A 23,188-nucleotide genomic window follows, 5' to 3' on the forward strand; every position below is an offset into this window, starting at 1 on the left:
TGTGACTGAGGGAGAATGAATAGCATTAATTGAATGAAAGTGAGCATGAGAGACAATGTAGTGTTATGTTATCAAGATTTCCACTGCCATTCTGGAGGCAATTCTTACCATAACAGGCACCTATGGCAAAGTACTGGCACCGGCATACTAGAGGTAATACCTGGCACTGGCATATGAAATGTAATAATTTGCACTGTCATACTAGAGTTAATACTTAGCATATGGGACACTCATGGCACTAACTGGAGCCAGTTATTGTTTTTTGGATACTTGGGCAATAATGTGGCTTCTGGCACACTTGAGGAAGTTCTTGACACTGGGGGCATTAGTGGCAAGCCTCTGGCACTGGCACATTGGAAGTAATTCAGTCATTCTTCGCATAAGGGGGTACAACTGTGGCATATGACAAAATACTGGTCTGACATATTAAAGGTCTTTTTTCAAATAAAGATAATCTATGGTATACCAACTGAACTAATTACAAAACTGTGGCATTGGCATATTGTGTGTAATTTTTGTGCTAAAGGGGCACCCTTGATAAACTGCTGGTCTTAGGAACATCATGTGTCATTGACTGGACACAAAATGAAAGGACATTAGCAATAACTGAACACTGCTTCAGAGTCTGCGGCATTTAGCAAATAGTTGGAAATTGTTCTTCAAAATGCACCATTTGATCCAATTTTGCTAAAACAATTCTCAAGAAGAATCCCCAACCCTCTCCATCTTAGGGATGTTGGGCTTACTCACTTAACTCCCTACAATTCAGGGCAAGTATTACGCCCCACTGTTTTCAAAGATTACCAGCTACTATTACAAGAACAGAAGGTAAATAATGTTTTAATGAGGATTGCTTACTTTCTGCAACATCCACTGAGGCATGGGCATTGCGCATTAGGTTGCGTAAAATAGGTACATTCAGCAGTGCAATAGCCACGCTTGTGACTTAATAAAATCAAGTATAAAATACATTTTAAACAGATGTTTCATTATTGTGTTTCAATAAAACTTCACTTCTGTGTTTCACATGACTGACAAAGCCTTTCAAATGATCATAGATCAAAATGTAATAACAATAAGCAATAATTTAAGCTAATAACATAAGGGCTCATTTAGAGTTTGGTGGATGGGTTACTGTGTCACAGACGTGCCGGATATCACGTCCGCTGTATTAAAAGTGCATTATATCCAGTGGCACTTGTAATATAGCAGACAGGGTATCTGAACTCTAAATCAGAATCATAGATCCTATTCAGTATACAGTGTATATCAATTAATCCATGTGACTATACCTATTGTTTTTTTAAATACATTTTTTTCTCCATATGATTTATCATTGTTTTTCTCATTGCAATACACATCATGGAAGCTATTAAATCGTGACAGTTGTGGTTTAAATAATTTAGGGTCAGAGTGCTAGTTTATGACACTATATTCTCTTCCAGGGCACACACCTTTTTCAATTAATGCAAGGAGATATGAATAATGCTCTCCTGGCATATCAAATCAGCACCCTAATGCAGGAGAAATCTAAAATGGATTTTTTTCTGTGTTGTTTTGTTATATTAGCCATGCAGTTATAATGGACCTTTCAGCAGTCTGGGTTATGGGCATGTGACATCACTTCTTGGAACGATTCCGGAACAAAGGCCATATCATATCACTTCCAGTGATGTCATTATGGTCAAGGGTGCATGATGTAATTTCCACTACCCCTGGTACCTTGCTGAATTGACATCAATCATGGCTATCTTTAACCATCTAAATGGGGCGCAGGCACAATAGGACAAGCAAATAGGGCATTCTGCTGGCTTGGCTTAGGCTCACGCAATTTTGTGTACATCACTGATGCTTGCGTTATCTGTCTGTTTCCATATTTTTTACCTCAACATTGCCTTTTCCTGCAGATATTTCAGTGGAAACGGACATGCTGCTGTGCTTAGTGCAGAGTCCAAATCCAAACTACACAAGAGTACCCCTCTTCAAGAAATTTAGCAAACGTCTAATCGAAGTAAGTACAACACTTGGTTTCCTTGCCTTATGTTTTTCTGATTTCCATTAAGCTGGGTGTCAGTAAACATATTTATGCAGAAATATGATGAACTTTGCTTGACAAGTGCATTTTACAAGATATACTTGCTGTGTTACATCAATCTAAAGTGAAATGGGACACTTGCGGCTGTGTACTTTGCTGTGTGGCACTGCATAGGACTGTTGTTTTCCTCTCTAGCATGAGTGGCTGCATAATGCATCATGGACAGTCTAACTCCTTCAGAGAAAAGTGGTGATCTGACTGGCAGAGTTGTAGATCACAGCAGGAAACTTACAGATAGCATCACACAAAGCAGCCAAACAGCAGAATCAATGATACATCCTGCAATGCAACTGTACAATTTCCTAACAGATAAAGCACTGTTAGAGATGGGGTCTCTGGTTGGCAGTCAGTTGGCACTCTGTCTAAGCAGGGACCCTCAAACACTTAGGATAACTCCTGCTCACCCCCTTGCTATATAGGCACAGCAGTCAGGCTTTTTCTCAGAGCTGATGTGTAAAGTATTTGTACCAAAACACACAGTAACTCAGTGAAAACACCACAGAACGGCTCCACACCAGTTCAGAAACAATAGCCAATATTTATCTAAATCAAACAAGACTAAAACAATACAAAATCCAACATACACAAGCAAAGATATGAATTTTTAAAGTAAAAAGAGTCTTAATTCATAGAAATGAGTGGATGCGTTGTTTCAGCCCAAACTACCTGGTATGCATGAAAAATAGTGCCGCAAGGGCGAGCGTGCATTAGAAATGCAAGCGTTGCATCGATTGCTTACTCGCAAGTGAGGTTGTGCGTAGATTCTTTCTCCGCCGGGCAAGCGATGTGTCAGTTTCCAGATCAGCAGCCTGGGGTCTGTTTGGTGATTTTGAAGATTTTTATGCACAGGGATGATGCATGGAAAATCTGGATGAATCTTTGCTGAGCTGGTGATGCATCGATTTTTACCAGCGATGCATTGATCTTTCATCTGCAGTGCAGGCGCTGCTTCACTTTTTCTGCTGCTCAGCTCAGGTGTGTGAATTTTCACTTTGAGTTCACTAGCTTCTCCTTTCAAGAGCCCAGGGGCTGGATGTAACACCACGTGGCAGGGTAGAGGTCTCAGCAAGAGATCCAAGTGCTGGAAGATGAAGTCTTTGATGGCCCTGAGACTTCAGAACTAGGGGCTAGCTCACTCCAAGCCCTTGGAGAATCTTCACATGTAGGATACACCTCAAAGTCCAATCTTTGTCCTCTTTAAGGCAGAAGCAGCAACTGCAGGCCAACCCAGCAAAGCACACACAGCAAAAGGGAAGTACTTCTCCTCCAGCTCTTTAGCTCTTCTCCTTGGCAGAGGTTCCTCTTGATCCAGAAGTATTCTTGAAGTCTGGGGTGTGGGGTCCACTATTTAAACTAATTTCTGCCTTTGAAGAAGGCAAACCGCAAAGGAGAGTATCTGTTGTTCACAAGATCCTGCCTTGCCCAGGCCTGCCCCAGACACACCCCAGAGGGTAGGAGCCTGCATTGTGGGAGGACAGGCACAGCCCTTTCAGGTGTCGGTGTCAGATCCTCTTTCCCCACTCTAGCATAGGACACTCATCAGGATATGCATGACAAACCTCAGCTCCCTTTGTGTCACTGTCTAGAGGGAATTCACAAACAGCCCAACTGCCATTCTGACCCAGATGTGGATTCTACTGGCAGGCAGAGGCCCAGAATGGTTAAGCAAGAAAATGCCCACTTTCTAAAAGTGGCATTTTCAAACAGACAATCTAAAAACCAACTCTACCAAAAGATGTATTTTCGAATGGTGAGTTCAGAGACCCCAAACTCCACATATCTATCTGCCCCCAACAGAAAACTGCACTTAAAAGATATTTAAAGACAGTGTCCATGGTAACATATGGTAGAGATAATCAGAGAGGGCAGACACAGCCCTTTCAGGTTCCGGTGTCAGCTACTCTTTCCCCACTCTAGCATAGGACACTCATCAGGATCTGCATGACACACCTAAGCTCCCTTTGTGTCACTGTCTAAAGGGAATTCACAAACAGCCCAACTGTCATTCTGACCCAAACGTGGATTCCACAGGCAGGCAGAGGCCCAGAATGGTTAAGCAAGAAAATGTCCACTTTCTAAAAGTGGCATTTTCAAACAGACAATCTAAAAACCAACTCTACCAAAAGATGTATTTTTGAATTGTGAGTTCAGAGACCCCAAACTCCACATATCTATCTGCTCCCAACACATAACTGCACCTAGAAAATGTTTAAAGACAGTCTCCTTGGTAACCTATGGTAGAGATAGTCCTTGTAATAGTAAAAATCGAAGTTGGCAGTATTTCACTATCAGAACATGGAAAACACAACAGTATATGTCCTACCTTTTAAGTACACTACATGCGGCCCTTGGGGCTAACTAGGGCCTACCTTAGGTGTGGCTTACATGTAGTAAAAGGGAAGGTTTGGGCCTGGCAAGTGGGTGCACTTGCCGGGTCAAATTGACAGTTTAAAACTGCACACAGAGACCTTGCAGTGGCAGGTCTGAGACATGTTTACAGGGCTACTCATGTGGGTGGCACAATCAGTGCTACAGGCCCATTAGTAGAATTTGATTTACAGGCCCTGGGCACTTCTAATGCGCTTTACTAGGGACTTACTGATAAATAATATATGCCATTCATGGATAAACCAATCATCAATATAATTTAGGCAGAGAGTATATGCACTTTTGTACTGTTAGCAGTGGTAAAGTGCCTAGAGTCCTAAAGCCAACTAAAACTGGTCAGAAAAATAGGAGGAAAAAGGAAAAATGTTTGGGGATGACCCTGCAAATAGGGCCAGGTCCAATAAGCACATTTTAACTTTTTTTGCCTTTCCTAGAACCTGTGTCTAGTAAAATGTATGTGCCAGTGTGCGATCACCAAGTACCTTCACTTCCTATTAAGATACTTATAGACTATTTTACAAAAGCTGACACAGCCAGGGCATCTAGTTTAGGACATCCTCATTCTTCACATCTCATCCTTGCTGATCATCATCCCTACTTCTCATCCATCATCACTATTTCTCATCCATCATCTGCACTTCTCATCCATCATTTCTACTTCTCATCCATTTTCCCTACTTCTCATCCCTACTTCTTATCCATCAGCCCAATTTCTTTTTCATCATTCCTACTTCTTATCCCTACTTCTCATCCTTACTTTTCATTCCTACTTCTCATCTATCATCCCTACATCTCATCCCTGCTTCTCATCTCTACTTCTCATGCATCATCCCTACTTCTCTTCAGTCATCCCTACTTCTCATCCTTCACCCATACTTTTCATATCTGCTTCTGATCCCTACTTCACATACATCATCCCTACTTCTTATCTATCATCCCTACTTCTCATTCCTACTTCTCATCCATCATCCATACTTCTCATTCATTAGTCCTATATTTCATTCCTACTTCTTGTCTATCATCCTTCCTTCTCATCCATCATCCATAATTCTCATCCATCATCCATCATCCCTTCTTCTCATACATCATTCCTACTTCTCATCCATTATCTCCACTTCTCATTAATCATTCTTACTTCTCATCCATACTTCTTATCATCACCCCTACTTTCAACCCTACTTCTCATTCACCATCCCTACGTCTCATCCATAATCCACACTCCCCATCCCTCTTCCCTTGTTCTCATCCATGATCCCTGCTTCACATCTATTGTCCTTACTTCTCATCCATACTTCTCATCCCTACTTCTCCCCTATCTCTTACTGTTAGTTGTTAAAATAGGGTCTCTAGTTGGCAGAGGTATGCTCCAGTAGGTTAGCACAGAGAAGGCAGGCCAGTGCTTAATTTGTAAATAAAAACATGCCGGTGCCCAAAGCTCTCCTCTAAACATGTGGCTGCTGCAATTAAATATGGAAGCACAGAGGCAGCAGAATTCTGAAGCCATTTTGGGCCTCTTTAATCCATTTACAGCCACTCCCTGCCCCTCCAGCTCACTCTTGCAGCTTTCTGCTTTCTCCCTTTGGGTCGCTTTTCTGTTCTTCTCTTCCTCCGTCTTTCCCATATGTTTCTTTTGTTCGCAGTAAATGCTTGAGGAAGAAAAATAAGTGCCGGCTCTCAAAAATAAGTGAAGGTGCCCAGCACCAGAAACCATCAACTTAATTGATCATCTCGGGCTGTCCAGAAATGAATGGCCCAATAGTTAAGTAAGCAGCCGGCTGTGGTTTTGTCAACAATACTGGACAAGGTGACTTCTCCTTTCAAGAAGTCTCAGCAAGCGGGATCTGTTCTACGTAACATTGTAATTTGGTATTAACCACCCTCAAGTGGCTGTGACAGGATTTCATAAAACACAAAAGTAGAGTACTGGGAGTGTTTGCTATCCCACACCACCTCCCAAGAGAAATCTATATAGCCACTAAGGGTGTGGGGTAGTTGGGGTTGAGGGTGGAGTTGGACCAGTGTTCCCTGAATTGGCGGTACCGATCAGGTTGCGTTTTTGTAAGAGAGGGTTTCATCATGTCAGCTTACTTAATTGGTGATTCCTACCAGACTTGATCCGCACAAGGGAAGGGATTGTTCAACAGCTACATTGTGTAGAAACGATTAAGGGATGCTTCCCATTATTTTGATTTGTTCTGATGATGACCCTTTAAATAAATTTTGGGTGCTGGATTGAAATGTCGCCAGATAAATTTCATGTGGACTAGATTCTGGACAAAGTCATCTGACTCTAGACATCTACATTACAAGTGTCTATAAGGAGATCTTTAAGATTTTAGCCACATTTGTTCTTATTTCTTTGTAAATAACACAGATGCACTTTTTTGGCACTTTATTCACTTGCACTGTGCCATCACTTGTTACAGCACCTAATGTAATATATTGCTTGAATTGTTGATTGAAGTACATTTGTATAATAACATGGATTTAATAATCAATGGAATCTTATTGAGTAAGGGTTTTATTCAGTACTACAACCGCTGCCGTGGAAGTCTAGGCTTATACTTCCCCCAGGGGGACTACTTTTTGCTGTTACATTAGTATTCATCGAAGTCCCAAGGTTATTGGGGGTGGCCTGATTTTCTGAAATAGCATACATTTTTCCGATGCAGCAAAGGCGATGCGTTGTTTCTTTCCAAGATGCAAGGTAATGAATTGGTTTCCAGGAGCGCAGCATTGGTTCCTCACTGCGATGCGGGGATGATGCTTGAAGAACCCAGAACGTGTTGAGCAGAAGCAACAGGTGCTTTGGTGATCTGGCAGGCGATTCTGTGATTTTTCAGCCATGAGACAGGCACTGTGTGCGTTGCATCAATTCCAACATGCTGGATTTTCCTTTCTTTGGTGAAGTCTTTGATAGTCCTGAGACCTCAGAACAGGAGGCAAGCTCAACCCAAGCCCCTGGAGAGCACTTGAATAGGAAAGCAGAATCCTTCCAGCAGAGTCAGCAGTCAGTAGGCATCTGGGCAACAAGCAGGTCAGCAGTCGTTCCAGCAAAGCAGTCCTGAGGAGTCATATGGGCAGCCAGGCAGTCCCTCCGACAGAGTCCATTTGTAGGTCCAGAAGTATCTGATTTGGTGGGGTCAGAGACCTAGTATATATACCTAAAACTGCCTTTGAAGTGGTAGAAACTTTAAAGAATGGTTTTAAATTGCACAAGTCCCCCTTTCAACAGTCCTGTCTGCCAGGAGCCCTGTGGGGGGGTTTCAGTCCTTTCTGTGAGGGCAGGCCACTGGCCTCTAAAGAGAGAACCCCTCCATCCTTCCTGCCCAGGGGAACCCTTCTGTATGCAAATGAATGCAGAAGCAGCTGAGTGTCCTGTGTTTATGGTTGTGTGGGTGGGATGCACAAAGGGAGCTGTCAACCAGCACATACCAGACATGGATTGGAGACAGTCTGTAAGGCGCAGATGGCAGTAAGTGCAGAGAAATGCCTACTTTTTAAAAGTGGCCTTTCTGAAACAGTGATTTAGAATCAAACTTCACCATTAAGCAGGATTTCAACCTACATTTCAACCATACCAAAAGTGGCAAATTGATTCCTCTCAGATCAGAACTTACCACTTAAAAGCATATAAGGGAATCTCTAATGCTGACCAAGAAGTGGAGCAGCCTTCAGAGTAGTGAAAAATGACTTTTGGAGTTTTTCACTACCTGGACATGTAAATCCTATAAGTACATGTCCTGTCCTTACATAGCACTCTGCCATATGGACTACCTATTACCTACCTTAGTTGTGACTTACATGTAATAAAAGGGAGGTCTAAGGCTTGGTAAGTAGTTTTAAATGCCAAATTGAAGTGGCAGTAAAACTGCACACACAGGCCTGGAAATGACATGTGTGAGGCATGGTTAAGGGGTTACTTATGTTGGTGGTACAATCAGTGCTACAGGCCCACTAGTAGCAGTTAAGTTACTGGCCCTGGGCACATGTAGCACACTTTATTAGGGACTTCTAAGTAAATTAAATATGCCAATTAGGTACGAGTCAATGTTACCATGTTTTAGGGAGAGAGCACATGTACTTTAGCACTGATTAGCAGTGGTAAAGTGCCCAGAGTCCTAAAGTAAACAAAAACGAGATCAGAAAAAGAGGAGGAGGAAGGCAGAAAGCTTAAGTGATAAGAACCGCCATGAAAAGGCTGGCGGAAAGGGGAGTCGTGGGGCCCCTGGGGGGCCACTGGCATGGGCAGTGCAGGGTCCCCCTGCCACCGCCCCATGGAGCTTTTCACTGTTTGCTATGCAGACAGTGAAAAGCACGAAGGGTGCAACTGCACCCGTCGCACAGCCGCAACACCGCGGGGTCCATTTGGAGTCGGCTCCCGTGTTGCAGCCGAGATCCCCGCTGGGCCGGCGAGTGGAAAACAGGTTTCCGCCCGCCGGCCCAGCGGGGATCTCATAATAGACCCCGCGGGAGTGCGGTTGCATTGGCGGCCGCTCAGCGGTTCAACCTTGGTGGGCGGCAGTTGCCGGCCGCCAAGGTTGTAATGAGGGCCATAATCAGAAATCTTGATGATTAGTTACCAGAGTAAAAGCCTCTCTGCACAAGAATACATGGAAATGGTTATGTGCCAAGACCATAGCCAAACATTATTTTTCTGGTTGCAAATAAGCATGTTCTGTTTGGGACAAACCTTTACTTGCATATGCCACAATGTGCATTTGAGCCTTCTCGTGTCCACTGTGCTGGCAAGGATAGCACCTAACTTGATTGGGCTAGCATCAACAATAACCAATTTATGCAACCTTAGATTGAAATATGCCATTTCAGTAGCATTATCAATGGCTTGTTTAATTCTCTTAAAACTGTTATCACATTCTTGTGATCAATGAAATGAAACATTCTTTATCGTCAAATCTCACAATGGAGCACTCACGGTGGCAAAGTGTTGTATGTAGCTTGAATAGTATATGCCATGCCTAGAAATGAACGCATCATAGCAACATCTTGTTGGGGGTTCAGCATTTGACAGCACTGGCACTTTAGCAGGATCAGTTGTCATGCCCCCAACAGAAAAGATGACCAAAGAATTTCAGCTTTGTCTTATGAAACTCACATCTGTATTCAAAGTGAACCCTGATTCAGTAGGTAAACAACACACTTGTGTGAGAGCTTCTTTTTGGGTGGCGTTGAATTCTAATATTTCGATATTTAATCATCTTGGAAAAGTTCAGCAGCTGAAGCACACCAAAAGTCAGGGCCTCATTTACATGTTTTTTCCACTTTGCTGTGCTATTCTGAGTCAAAAGGAAAGGGAAGAAATGTGCTGGATCAATGAAATATGGAGTATTCTTGTTCCTTTTGCCTGCTCCGGTGCACAAATTGGTGCCTACCACCAACATAGGCACCCTTGCATGGTGCAAGGGTGTCTGTGTTGTCGGCACAATTGTTTTTGTACACCTTCCTGCACAAAAACAATCAATCAGTGCCTGTCTCATGGCTGCAAAAGAATCAATGAATGTGCTTTCCTCTTTCTATGTGTGCTACAAAATGTAGCACACATATAACTGGGAAAAACGAGGCGAAATTAAGGTATTTGTCCTTGTTATGCATCACATGGGGAGGTGCAAAGTTTTGACACATTCTCAGGTTCACAGATCCTTGTAAATCTGGGAATATATCAAAACCCATGGATGTTGTGTGGGAAAACCTACTGCCATACCCATGGAACACCTCCTTGATGCAGAATAAGGCAAGGCAGTGCTTTGCGCTGCTTTGTCTTACTCTATATCTATGAGGCCATGCAAAGCCGTGCAGGTTGGCTTTGCGTTGTCTCACAGATATGATTGAGAGGCCTGCGATACTGGAGCATCATAAAAAGTAACTCTTTGGTGGCACAGGCCTCTTGCAAATGAGACCTTTAGGCTTTTGTTTCGAAACTGACCAACAAGCGTAGAAAAGGTTTTAATGTGTCTGCAGGTTTCTTCAAGTTCCAACTGATAATGACCTTTATTTAAATCAAGGTGAGAGAAGACCTTTGCACCATTAGCTCGTTATGATGTTATCAATGTGGGGACATGGATGTTGTTCTCATTCAATTGCCTTGTTTGCCTCACGCATGTCAACGCATATGCATACAGGTCCTTCACTGTCCTTTTTGGGTACTACCAATATGGGAGACACCCATGGCATTGGACGAGCCAAACGCTCAATGATATCATCCTTATGCAACAATTTAAGTTCCTTTTCAACAGCTTCTTGTAAACAAAAAGCAATTTGTCTGTATTTTTGAGCAACAGGACTGATGTCCTCATTAATACGCAACTCTAATTTCATAGTCCTAATCTTTCCTAAACCATGAAACAACAAAGGGAATTGACTTACTATTTTGTGATGTGCATTCATGTTGTACTTCACAGAAATGTGTCCCCTATGAGCAGCAGGTCCGAAACTAAGTAGATAGGCACTTTACGCTGTGCCTTGAAGCACTTTGATGGGTGATTGCACCTTCGTTTTCTTTTATTTCATTCTCACTACAAATGACCCATGACTTTCTATGGCCGTTGATGGACCCTATCTGTACATTTTGGTTTTCAGTGGTTTAAGTCTTGGTAAGGGAGAAAGCTGATTGTGTTTCTCCTTAGGCTTAATGTTTATGAAAGCACAACTGTCGATAATGAAAGCTATTGAACAATCATTTATTTTCAGTGTTATCTTTGGAAAGTGTGTGAATGACTTTGGTGCTTTAGCATGTTGACTTTTCCTTGACTGGAGTCTATTTACATGACGTAAACATTGACATGGTATAATCATCTTTCTCACTTTCACTTGATAATCATGCAGAAGAACTGTTTGATAATTTATATGACGATCGACTCCATTCAGTGTTAATTTGCCTCAACTGATGTTGCCGCATGGCCTTGTGTGTGTGCATCACACGTTGCTTCTGGAAAGTTCCAGGGACCATTTTTGCTTAGTGCTACAACACATTTACTTTTTCTTTCACTTTGAAAACTGTTACAAAATGGTTCTCCTTGCCACAACCTATGCACATCTGTATAATAGTGGGACAATTACCTTCATGTTGAAACAAAAACCCACACCTAAAACACAACTTCTTTTTACATGCAGACATCACTTTGTGTCCTTCATTCATGGATGTTGGTTTACTTTTCACACTTATAACAGATTCAGTCTGGGCATCTCCAGCCTCCATGTCAGCAGCTTGTCTTTCAGCACAATCCTCAGCTCTGACAGCCATTAACAATTGCTTCAGGATAAGAGTTTCTGTCAGCATTTGTCATCTGAATGTATCTGACAAACATCAATCAATTACTCTCAGAAGCACAGCTTCTTCATCATTGAATTAATTAAACCTACAGTGTTTGATGAGTGCATCAAGTCTCTCCACAAATTCATCAATGGTTTCACCTACTTTTTGTCATTCTTGACTGAAGATGTATCTTTCACAATGAACATATACATTGGATTAAACGTCTTAGCTTCTTTAATCTGATAGTATGTGACTTCTTCATCAGTTCGCAGTACTTTTATTATGGCTTCTTTCACACCATCACCAGCAAGATTTTTTAGATACTTGATAATCTTTCTGTTATCAGTATCTTCAAGTGCTTCAATGAAATCATCAAATGTCTCTGTCCATGTAGTCTGTCTATGGCCAATATTTTGCTTTTTGGAGGTATCGAAAGGCGGTGGAGGTTGCAGGAACGCAGCAGCATTGTAAACTGTGGAAGTTACTGAGGCGGTTTCTTGCTTACTAATTCTGAGACCCTTCACCATACTGGCCTCTGGATCACCTTTAATGGTAACTGGAAACATGACTTCCTTTTGGATCTCCATCAGAAAAAACACCTTTCACTATTCCTATTATTTTGCTCGGCCTCACAACTTCTATGGCTTACAACTTTTTTCAGAACCTCAACCGTCAGCTGTGGTGGCAAACTGCTTTGGGTATGAATGGCTTTGTAAGCACAACCTAGGGTACTCCTCCTTGAGCCACTTCATTGAGTGCTGTGGCATGATTGCTCTCTTTATTGGGTTTGATAAGTCAATTGTTACTTCTTTTCTAAGCTGTCAGCTTGCACATGCTAACACCTAGATGATCTCTACCTTGCTGCGCTTCTAGTTGCAGTATCATCTTTCAATTGGTAAAGCTCAATGATTGCCCTTTTAAAACGTGGTTGTATCCACCTTTAGCATTAGCACACTGTGCACTGTATTGGTTTGCATGGTAGCGCTGTACCTTTATGTATGGCCTGATCAGCAGGTTCTCAGCAACAACATATTGATTCTCTGAGGTGCTTTTGTTATTTTCAATTTGTTTCCCATGGCTGAAGCTGCATTTTAACTCCACATGCATTGTACATCGATTCTGTACTACAACGACGACACATGTGGCATGCACGGCAGTTTGCTTACACCACAACAAACTCTCAGGGAGAGTACTGTTGATCTTTGGGTTAATTAATCCCTATCTCATCACCAGTTGTAGCGTCTTCCGCAGCCAGGGTATCCCCCAATGACTACGACACACACGGAGCTTAGGAATATACATCTTTATTCATCTGTGTTTAACTACTGAATCAAAGTTCTAAGCTTGCCTTCATTTTATTCCACTCTAACACTTATGTCACAGCACTACGGAGTCTATCAGAAGCCAAAAGGGTTCAGTCATGTCCAACCTGCAAGACACTACAAGGAATAGGGGTAATAAGTAGGGATGATGAATGAGAAGCAAGGATGATGGATGAGAAATAGGGATGAGAAGGAGGGATGATGGATGAGTTGTGATAAATGAGAGGTACGGATGAGAAGTAAGGTTGATGGATGAGAAGTTGGGTTTGTTAGCACGTCAGACCTTATTATGTAAACCTACAAGGGGACATGTATAGGTCGATGAACCTTTTGACTCGTTCAGGATGTTCTTACCATAGTTCCAGAGCAGAAAAAATAAACAATACACAATAACCAATAATCATTAGTCAAATCAATAATCAATGGAGTCAGTAATTGTCACGCCTCATGACCTTTCAGCCACGAATAACTACACATTTAGTAAAAGTTTAATAATTTTATTTCCCTATATGGACAATGCTAAAGTCATGTCAATTAATCTCAAGATCAAATGAAACACATATAACAACAATACTGGTTGACCAAAGTGACGAAAGAAACGCAATCTAAACCAAGGCTTGAATTATAATACATTCTAAAGTGACGGTACAGATCAGTAGCAAAGTCAATTGCGATGAAGTACCTAGAGCTCAGCGAGATAGCTTGTCAAACATTCGTCCCTGCAATATGTCAGTCGTCATGTGAATAGCCTCAACCAACCCAGATTAGCATCAGCATCTGGGGCTTCATGCTAAACAATTTAGAACACAAATTTAGAAAACATCCAGCTAGGAAAACTATTAAAACAGCACATTTGGTACCTAGAAAGTAAAGGCATAAAAATGCGATTCAGTCATAATGTCATATTTACCTATCCACGGTGCGAGTCAGCAAGCAGGATCAGTCTTCGTCCTCAGGTGATCAATCGATCAGCAAACATCAGGCTCTCAGTCCAAGAGTATGAGCCCAATGACAGAATCTCCAATCTCTTCTTAAGTCAATATCGCATAACAAAATCGGAATAAGGTCTGAAGTCTTTTCCCTCTGTCACGTTGTTATATCAAACTCACTCAAACTATCCCCTAATTCCCTATTGGTCGGCTAATCATACGTTATTACTCTGTACAGTGAAAGTTCTATATCAAATAAATGAATTCTAATATTTCATGCTTCACACATCGTTGATTGGTCTGCTTCACGATGTTCTTAGCATCCGGCTCGTCAGGTATCTAAATTGTTGCATCTTCCTCTCCAGTCAGTGTCTCCATTGTTTGTGTCCTAGGAAAGAACCTCTGTCACACATTACGCACAAGTAGATACATTTTGGAGACATCATCTCCTGTTAGTCGGTTCTCAGGAAAGGCTTCTGCTAAGCATTTTATTAAACAATGAGCATTTCACAGTTAATTCTCTCTGTCAGCATTTTTTATTAAACGCTAAGAGATACAGTTTATGCATGAGGCCTGGCAAAACTAGGCCAAGACACTCGCTAAGTTAAGGCCTACAATTAATAAACTAAAGCATACTTCATAATCCTTAATATGACATATTACTACATTAATCTAATACAATTTCAATATTTTGTAAATTAGTACAATTTGTGAACACTGATGGCCATCCTTCGAGGTCACATTTTCAAACGTGCACATTATTTTCCTCTACATTATTCATTTTCTACATAAGTCATTATTCAAAATACGTAAACACTCGCACTCGCTAATAATTTCAAACTAAGACATCTGCTTCAGCAGGTTTATGGATGATAAGCAGGGAAGATGGAAGAGAAGTAAGGATGATGGGTGAGAAGTAGGGATGATGAATGAGCAGTAGGGATGAGAAGCAGGCGTGATAGATGAGCATTAGGGATGATGGATGAGAAGGAGAAATAATAGAGGAGCAGTAAGGATAATGGAAGAGCAGTAGGGATGATGGTTAAGAAGTAGGAATGATGGTTGAGAAGTAGGGATGAGAAGCAGGGATAAGAAGCAGGGATGATGGATGAGAAGTAGGGATGATGAATGAGAAATAGGGGTGAGAAACTTTACCTGGATTACAATTTACATCTACTGGTAACAGAAGGAACTCTGCAAAAAACATTACCCACTGAGCTGCCTTTCCAACAATGATCATTGTGACCTACACTTTAATCGGTACACTGCTCTCCAGCAGTCACAATACCCAGCTGAGCTACTACATGATAATTCAGACCTGCGACCATAATTTGCAAAATACCTCTCTAGCATATCCTTTAATCACCAAAGTTATTTTAGGAATAATAGACTGTAAAACGTAATGGATAAACGTAAATGTATTCAGCTGGTTCCTTGACTGCCTGCGCTACCTGAAAGTGCAACTTGTGTGTGATTAATCATGTTTCTAGAACACCTTTAGTGCCACATTTTCCTTTTCGCCAAATTCTATGGGGACAGAGTTTGTAAAAAAGTAATCCACAGGTTCAGTGCCGAAGATTACAATCCTCATGGCACTATTTCCCCAATTTATGGGTTCCAGTTGTACCATTCCATTACCAGCACTAGTGACGTATAGTCAGAATGCTGACAACCAGACTGGTGTTTACACTAGGGGTTCATGAGTACCTGGATTGGTTCCAGAAGGAAGTATAATAGATATGTGCTTGCATGATGGGATGATCTCCGTCAGCATTTTCAACACACAGCATAATGTGGGAAAGGAATAAAAAAAATGTTAACTATGTTAAAATAGTCTGTCAATCTCATAACCTGCAAGTATAAATAATGAATTGTTGACGGATTGTTGATAGACACCTTTCCTGGCTCTGTGGAGGTGGAAGGGTGTCATGACCCTTATTGCAATCAGAGAAAGTCGCCCCCCTTGACCCCCAGAAGTACATTACAGGTAGCCATAGTTTGGGTAGTGACCCCTTCACTTCTAAAGACACCAGTGCTGCTGCACCTGCTAAATAGAGATAGTTATGCTTATGCTTGGGGTATACGAGTTTTTCATTCTCCCTGTTTTTCCCTTATTCGCTGGCCCATATAACTCTCCTCATCTGAATCCTCCCTACATTTTATCTCGCCAGATACCCTTCCATTCTCTCTTTTCCAGGATCCCTCTCACGCATCCTGATGGCCGTCCTCCATTTTATTGTTACCCTTCTAGTTCACTTCCATAGATCATCTTCATTAACCTTTGTTTGTCTTCTTGATTTCCCTCTTACTTATTGTACATTCAAATCTCCCAAATCGTTCACTAGTCTTCTTCCTTCTTCTCGTTTCCCTTTCCTTTGTTACTTGGTTTCTGCCCATCCTATTTTTTCAAACTTGCACTGCTATCACTTCATTTTCCCATTCTCTATGTCAGTCTTATCTTCTCCTTTTCTCTTTCATCCCATTCCTTTCCATCCCGTCTTTCCCACCTCCTTGGTCCTATTTCTCTGCCTTTCTCTTTCGTAATACTATATGATGTGTATCCCTTTGGTTCATTTTCTCACCCTTTTGATTATTTCTATCATTTTTCTCTCTGCTTTATATCATCACCTCGTTTTCTCTATTGCCTTCCTTGATTCTCTTGTCTTCCGTGGATCCCCTAAGGTCCTTCCTTTTGTCTCGACTATCAACGTTTTTCTTTCTCCTCTATACCACTCTTTCTCCTTTTATTGATAAACAACCGTCTTTTTGTCTGAGTGCTCAGTACATAGCAACTTAGTGCTGGTCTGCCTGTCCTCTCTTTTTCTGGGGTGTACCTGGCACTCGCCACTGCTTCCAGGAAGAGTCAATAAATGTGCCTGGCCCCAAAGAGGCACTCACAATAAAATATTCGAAATGGGAAAGAAGGCATGAAACTAGAGCTGGTGTAGAGTGCTCTGGGCAGTCTTCTCACCTCTGGGCCCTAATGCAACTGCACTGGCTGCACCACTCAAGGGTCTGGGAAGAGCCTTTTGGAATTGTGCAGGATTGCCATATAGCTTAGGAGGACGACATGTTTTCAGGTTTCAGTCTTCCTTTAACAAATGCGTTAATTTGGGGTTCACTTTTTTCATTATAAACACAAGCTTGGGTTCCCTGCATGCAGACAGCTATAGATTAAAAAGCCAGGATAGTATAAAGCTGTCACATTGTAATTGTAGCCACTTAGGGACAATCTAAGGGGCTGATTTAGAGTTTGGCTTAGAGGGTATTCGATGATAATTGAGTTCCCTCTCCTTCAAATTCAAGGACTGCCTGCCACGTTTAGAAGTGGGCATACCCTAAGTCTCTTGTCTATGGAACCTACTCCCCCTCCATTGCTGACATACTCCTCCAATGGCTCAACGTAGAATGGGCCATCGGAGGTTAGCTACCGGACCACCCGTCAAAGAGTGGGCGATCAAATGGCTTTTTTTTGCTGTTAGTTTACCTCGATTTGAGGAAAGTGAAAAAAAAAATTATTACTCCCCCACAAACTCACCATGGGAGACTCCCACGGTCTGTGAGTGGTTCGTTTTTCGTTTTTCTTTTTTTTTTTAAAAAGCCTCCCAGTTTGGGATTTTGATTTTGAAAAAGAAAAAACTTTGTAAAAGTTTAATGGTCAGCCATCTTGTTTGACAGGACTGTCTATTAAACTTTTACAATATTGACAGGAACTGTCATGACTGTGGTTCCAATCAATGTTATGGGTTGTACACAGGGCTGATATGTAACTCTATATTTGGCAGGCACAGGTTCCTCAGGATGGCAGGCACAATGTCCTCCGCTATCCCGACAGAGTTCCGTCCATTCATCAAAGTCAAAATCAGCCTCTAAGTGTCTTTGATTTAACTGTGGAAAGAGCTTACACACTTCAGACCAGCTAATCTGACAGAAGGTACTGAAGGATGCATGAGCAGCCAGTATGTGGTCAGGAACCGTTGCCTGGAAGAGCCCTCTAGTAGCTTGTTCAAACTCCTGTGGTGAAAATTTCGCCCAGTGACTATACAGATCCTCATCATGGATCAGCCATTAACGCTGAATCTATGCCAGGTTTTCCCAATGTGCACATGTGATACATGTAAGCTCAACGAATCTAAACTGGCCTCATTTACAGAATCTATTGTTATGCCGAAAACCTGAAATGGATCTGACTACCTTGACAGTGAATAATTTGTAAAATACAAGTGCTGGGGTTTAAAGTTTGGCATAGTAGCCTGTGGTCAGCACCATTTAAAGGGCCCTGAATACCAAGGCTGTATAGCCTTCATTCCACCTCATGACTCTGTAATCCGCCAGCAGGCATCACCCAACTCACCCCCTGCATCTTTTGCTCTCTCTTGCAGGTTCTTTTCCTACCTGTTTTCTCTCTTTGTCACAGTTTTTTTGTCTTTCTGCTCTTCCTTGTTTTCCCCTTTTATGTTTTTCACTTTCTTGCTTGAGATCAAAGTGTATTTGTGGAAAAATAAGCACCGAAGTCCAAAAGTGAGTGCTCATGGACCCTACCTTCAACCACCAGGTCAAATTAAGTACTATTCCTTGACTTTTGTTAGACACGTGCCCTTGCCCATGATTAGGTCTTGCCCACATGCACTTTCTGTTGCAAGGTGTATTGTTGGTGTAAACTGGGCATAGAGTCTGCCCAGTTCCATGCACTGTTTGACTTGAATATCACTCTTGTTTATTGGTTTTTATTCATCAGATTGAGCTTTACTTCCTCTTTTTGTGTTTGCCCACCCCCGAGAGTGTGGATGTGTCACTTTTCTCCTTTTCTTCCTCATTTTTCAGATGCTACGTTTTTCTTTGATAAACCACTCCATGAGGGTTCATGTGTTTTTCAACTACCTTCCTAAACCTGTCTCTTCCTCTTTCTGCTCCATTAGTTTTAACTCCAGGGACTCCAGAGTTTTGCATCACAATTTGTAGTTGTCGCTTAGGAGTCAGTTTTTAACTGTCTATAGGCAAAAGCCAATTATGTACCACAGTGATTTAAGTGAGATGGAAAAGATGGGGGGATATCACAAAAAGGGACGTGATCCAAGTAATTAAGGCTGTGGTTTAAAATGTGTCAACCAAAATCCTGTGCTTTACAAAGCATGCTCCAGCTTCTGCTCCAGAGCGTCTAATCGCGCCCCAGTGTGAGCACCCTCCCACAACCAGAGCTCACTCAAACACCTACACACGGCTTGTCGAGCCACGATCGCTTGTCTTTGTCAATACATAGTAAATTAACTTCCAATTACAATACAAAATGACACTGGAACAAGGAGATTACAAGCGTTAACAATTTCAAGTTATTTACCTATTAAAAATATGCAATTTATATAGAGTAACATATTGCAAAAACCATTAGCAAAGCCAGTAGCCCCAAACGCAGGACCAGTTGGCCAGGCTAATGTTTGGTTACTCTGAAGCTGTGCACGTGAACCCGAGCAAAAAACTAAAGGGACCGTTGCAGGTTCCCTAGCCACAACATCATGCATTTCAGTCTTCACTCACCCGAGCATAGGCAGACCGACCTGTAGAGAAATCCAGGAAGTGTCTAACTGGGTTGGTGTCCCGTGAAAGACATCAAAGAATCTCGTGTCAGGTTCACCTGACAAAGCTGACTGTCAGAATTTTCACCAGCCTTACAAAGCACTACCCTTTCAGAATATTCCATCCATATACACGCCAAGCAGTATGATAATGTTACCGGATCGGAGGCAGGAACAGATGCATTATGGACCAAAAATTAACGGGTCAGAATACCATTTCTCTACCACAAGTAGAAACCTTCGTGATCTGAAGACTGTTTTGGAACAGCAGGGAAAATGAATATCACACTGAAATAGACTAACACTTTCTTTCTTTCTGTCTCTCCCTTCCTCTCTTGTATAATATGGTGTAACAGAACAGCAACACGTCATCATGTTCTCAGGACACATGCAGTAGTGGTAAGTATTTATAATAACAATAATAATAATAATAATAATAATAATAATAATAATAATAATAATAATAATAACAATAATACTATTGTCTATTAATAGTTTAATCTCACATAGAATTTCTTTCTCAGTTGATGTACCACATATCTTGACTTAATTCTATCCGTGATTCACAATAACTTTGTTCCTCTCAACTAATACTAAAACAATTCCCCACGCATCATTTTAGGGCATACAGAAAAGTATGTGGCTTTGACCTGTTGTGTCCCATATCCCTGGAGCTCACCAATCTACCCCACCTTAGCTAGCCGACAAAAGTCCTTCCATTTGTGAATCACATGTATTCAACTTTCCTCAAAACAATTTGGGAGGCATATTTATACTCTGCCTGCACCAAATGTGCGTAAAAGATTTTGACGCATATTAAGCGCAAACCTTGCCCCATATTTATACAATGACGCCTGACCCCACGACCGTCAAAGTCCCTCCATGTGCATCATATTCTGGATGTGGGAAACCCCTTGCGTTAATGACATGCAAGGTAGGCGTTCCAATCCAAAAAATGACTTTAAGGCCTGTGCGCCTTATTTATACTCCCACGTCATTTTGACGCACAGGAGGGGGCGGGCTTAAAAAACAGCGCAAAGTCTGATGTGCGCCGTTTTCTAATGCCTGGGTGACAGCAGGCGTTAAGGGACATGTGGGCCCACTTCCATGGTCTCTGACCATGGAAGCAGTCCAGAGGTGCCCTTCCCTGCCACCCTCGCCCACCCCTGGAGGACACCCAGGGATGGAGGGACCCATCCCAGGTAAGTACAGGTAAGTTGGGGTAAGTATATATATATTTTTTTAAGGTGGCAAAGGGGGGGCTAACTTGGGCCCCCCCACCTGCCACTGTGCCCAATGGCCATGCCCAGGGGACAGAAGGGGAAGGGGAAGATGTCCCTGGGCATGGCCATTGGGCAAGGGGGCATGACTCCTGTCTTTGCTAAGACAGGAGTCATTTCAATGGGGTTTGTGTGTCAAAAAATGGCGCAAGTCCGGTTTGAGCCATGATTTTTGACTCAAACTTGACTTGCATCATTTTTTGACAAACAACCCCTATTTTTCCCTATGCCGGCGCTGCCTGGTTTGAGTCATTTTTTTTAAAACTCTAAACGGCCCGCAGCGCCGGCTAACGTCAATCCTTAAATAAGGTGCCCGCCTGGCACGTAGGAATGACGTTAGCCGGCGGTAAATTTTGTGATGCAAACCAGGGCCGGCGCTGGTTTGCGTCAAAAAGTATAAATTTGGGCCTAAATGTCTAAGGAAAGCCCTCAAACCCATTTGAGTCTCCTTGAGTTTATGCTTTCAGCACCAGCATTGAGCACCACAATCATTTGTATATTGTATCCTCAACACCAAAATTCACGATTGCATCTAACAAACTAGATTCCCTGGCATTTAGACATTCATAATCTCATTCAGTTTTGTTCAAAGAGCAGATAAATCTCATAATTATTTTCTGACATCTTCCATTTGGGGTTGTTGGAAACCACATTGCTTTTACTGGGAGAGAGAATGGGGGGCAGGGATCAGTCTTCATATAAGCTGTGGATGAGCTCCCACGCAGTCAGATCAATCTAGTACCCAAAACTAAAAGCAAGTTTCTATAAGAAATTCTGAGCTTAACTTTGGTAGTTTGGCACAAGCAGGGAGGCCTTCCTGAATCAAAAGTGTATGTGTGACATGTACAGAGTCACCAAAGCACCATTACAGTTGAAAAATAAAATTTTAACATTTCTAAAATAAAATAGTTAAGAGGTGTAAAGTGTAATGTTTAATGATTAGAAAGATGACAGAATGGCAAAAAGAGGATGTAGATAATAAGACTTGTAATACAACTAAAAACATCCACAGAAAGCCATAGAAATATAACATCCGATTTTATTTTAAAAGTGCAGCTGACTTCGCCCTTGCCACTATCCAACAAAGGAATTAGGTCGTGTAAATGCTTTTCAATCCCAGTTAATTTGAATGGATTATGAGATGGGCACCTCTTCTAGTTGACTTTAGGTATACTGACAAGACTCTGTGGTTTGTCTTGGTAAAAGTGTTGCCTTTGCATGTAGAAAACATTCTGATGGTCGAAGAACATCAAGAGTGCAAGGTTTGAAGGCGCTGTTAAGAAATACTCCAATAAATCAGATTCCTTTGTGTCCTGTTGCTGCGCAGGCCCAAACTTTGCAATCAAAAGCTTCAAGAGGAGCAAAGCAGGAAAATGTGACCACCAAGTAAGGGTCTTTTACTGGATAACCTTGGCACCTTGTGCCATCCTTCCAGAAGTGAAAATGCTTGAAGTGAAACATGTCAGCAAACGTTTTATAGCTTCTTCCCTGGTTTAACAAATGTCCTCACATTTTAAGGGACTGCTCCCTGTGTACACGGCTATGAGCAAACTGGGGAATTCTTTTCCCCATCTCCACGCAGACTGTCAATGGATCTGATCTTGCTGGTTTTCTTCGAGGTGGATATAGCACATCCGCTGTACTTTACATCAAGCCCCAAGATTTCACCAGTTGCAGTGGGTTCACCCAAAGAAAGAAGAATGGGCCATATGTACTAAAGCATTTTCCCATAGACACAGAATGGGTAAAATCCTTTGGTGCATCTGGCCCAAAATGACACCAGGTCAAACAAGTTTACTAAAAGTACACCATTGCAACATATCAAAGTTAAATCCTTGTTAATTATTTTTATATTCTTTAATGTATTCAATTATAAGATAATCTTCAAAGCAGCACCAATTTTACACGAACCATCATAAAAATAAAAACAAAATAAGAAGTAATCGATCAAATAGATATCATTTTCTGCTTAAAAACAGCAGCTTTTAGGAAATGTCCAACCTTAAAACAGATATGAGTGTAGGCAAGGATCACCGAAGAAAACAAGGCTGGCTTGCGTTGCCGTGCGACCATACATATTTAAAATCAGTTTTGAAACCGTTTGGGTGAACGGAGCATGACATTTACTAAAGAAAACAAAGTGCTTGAGAGATTGTACAGCAGACCTTTCGACTGGGCAGACTAGCACAGAGCCGGAATCAAACTGGCCTAATGGGAAGTAAAGATCCAATAGTTCCTAGTCAGAATCTGTCCAAAGGTGCTCGTTCCCAAGGTCTCAGGATCCAGGACAAGAAAGGCCCAAGACTGTGTAGTCTGAATGATGGCAAA

At 41.9% G+C, this 23,188-nt stretch overlaps 1 protein-coding gene across 3 annotated transcripts in view; it reads left to right on the forward strand.

The window, feature by feature from the left end:
* ANKK1 (ankyrin repeat and kinase domain containing 1) overlaps positions 1–23,188 on the forward strand; it is a 203,240-nt gene that overhangs the window by 168,201 nt on the left and 11,851 nt on the right. For all 3 annotated transcript variants that reach the window (XM_069224376.1, XM_069224374.1, XM_069224375.1), the window contains 2 exons: positions 1,908–2,011; positions 19,937–19,979. In XM_069224376.1, the coding sequence (XP_069080477.1) occupies positions 1,908–2,011; positions 19,937–19,979 (147 nt within the window). The remainder of the gene's footprint in view (positions 1–1,907; positions 2,012–19,936; positions 19,980–23,188) is intronic.

The sequence above is a fragment of the Pleurodeles waltl genome, chromosome 3_1 (assembly GCF_031143425.1).
Source record: "Pleurodeles waltl isolate 20211129_DDA chromosome 3_1, aPleWal1.hap1.20221129, whole genome shotgun sequence".
Classification (NCBI taxonomy): domain Eukaryota; kingdom Metazoa; phylum Chordata; class Amphibia; order Caudata; family Salamandridae; genus Pleurodeles; species Pleurodeles waltl.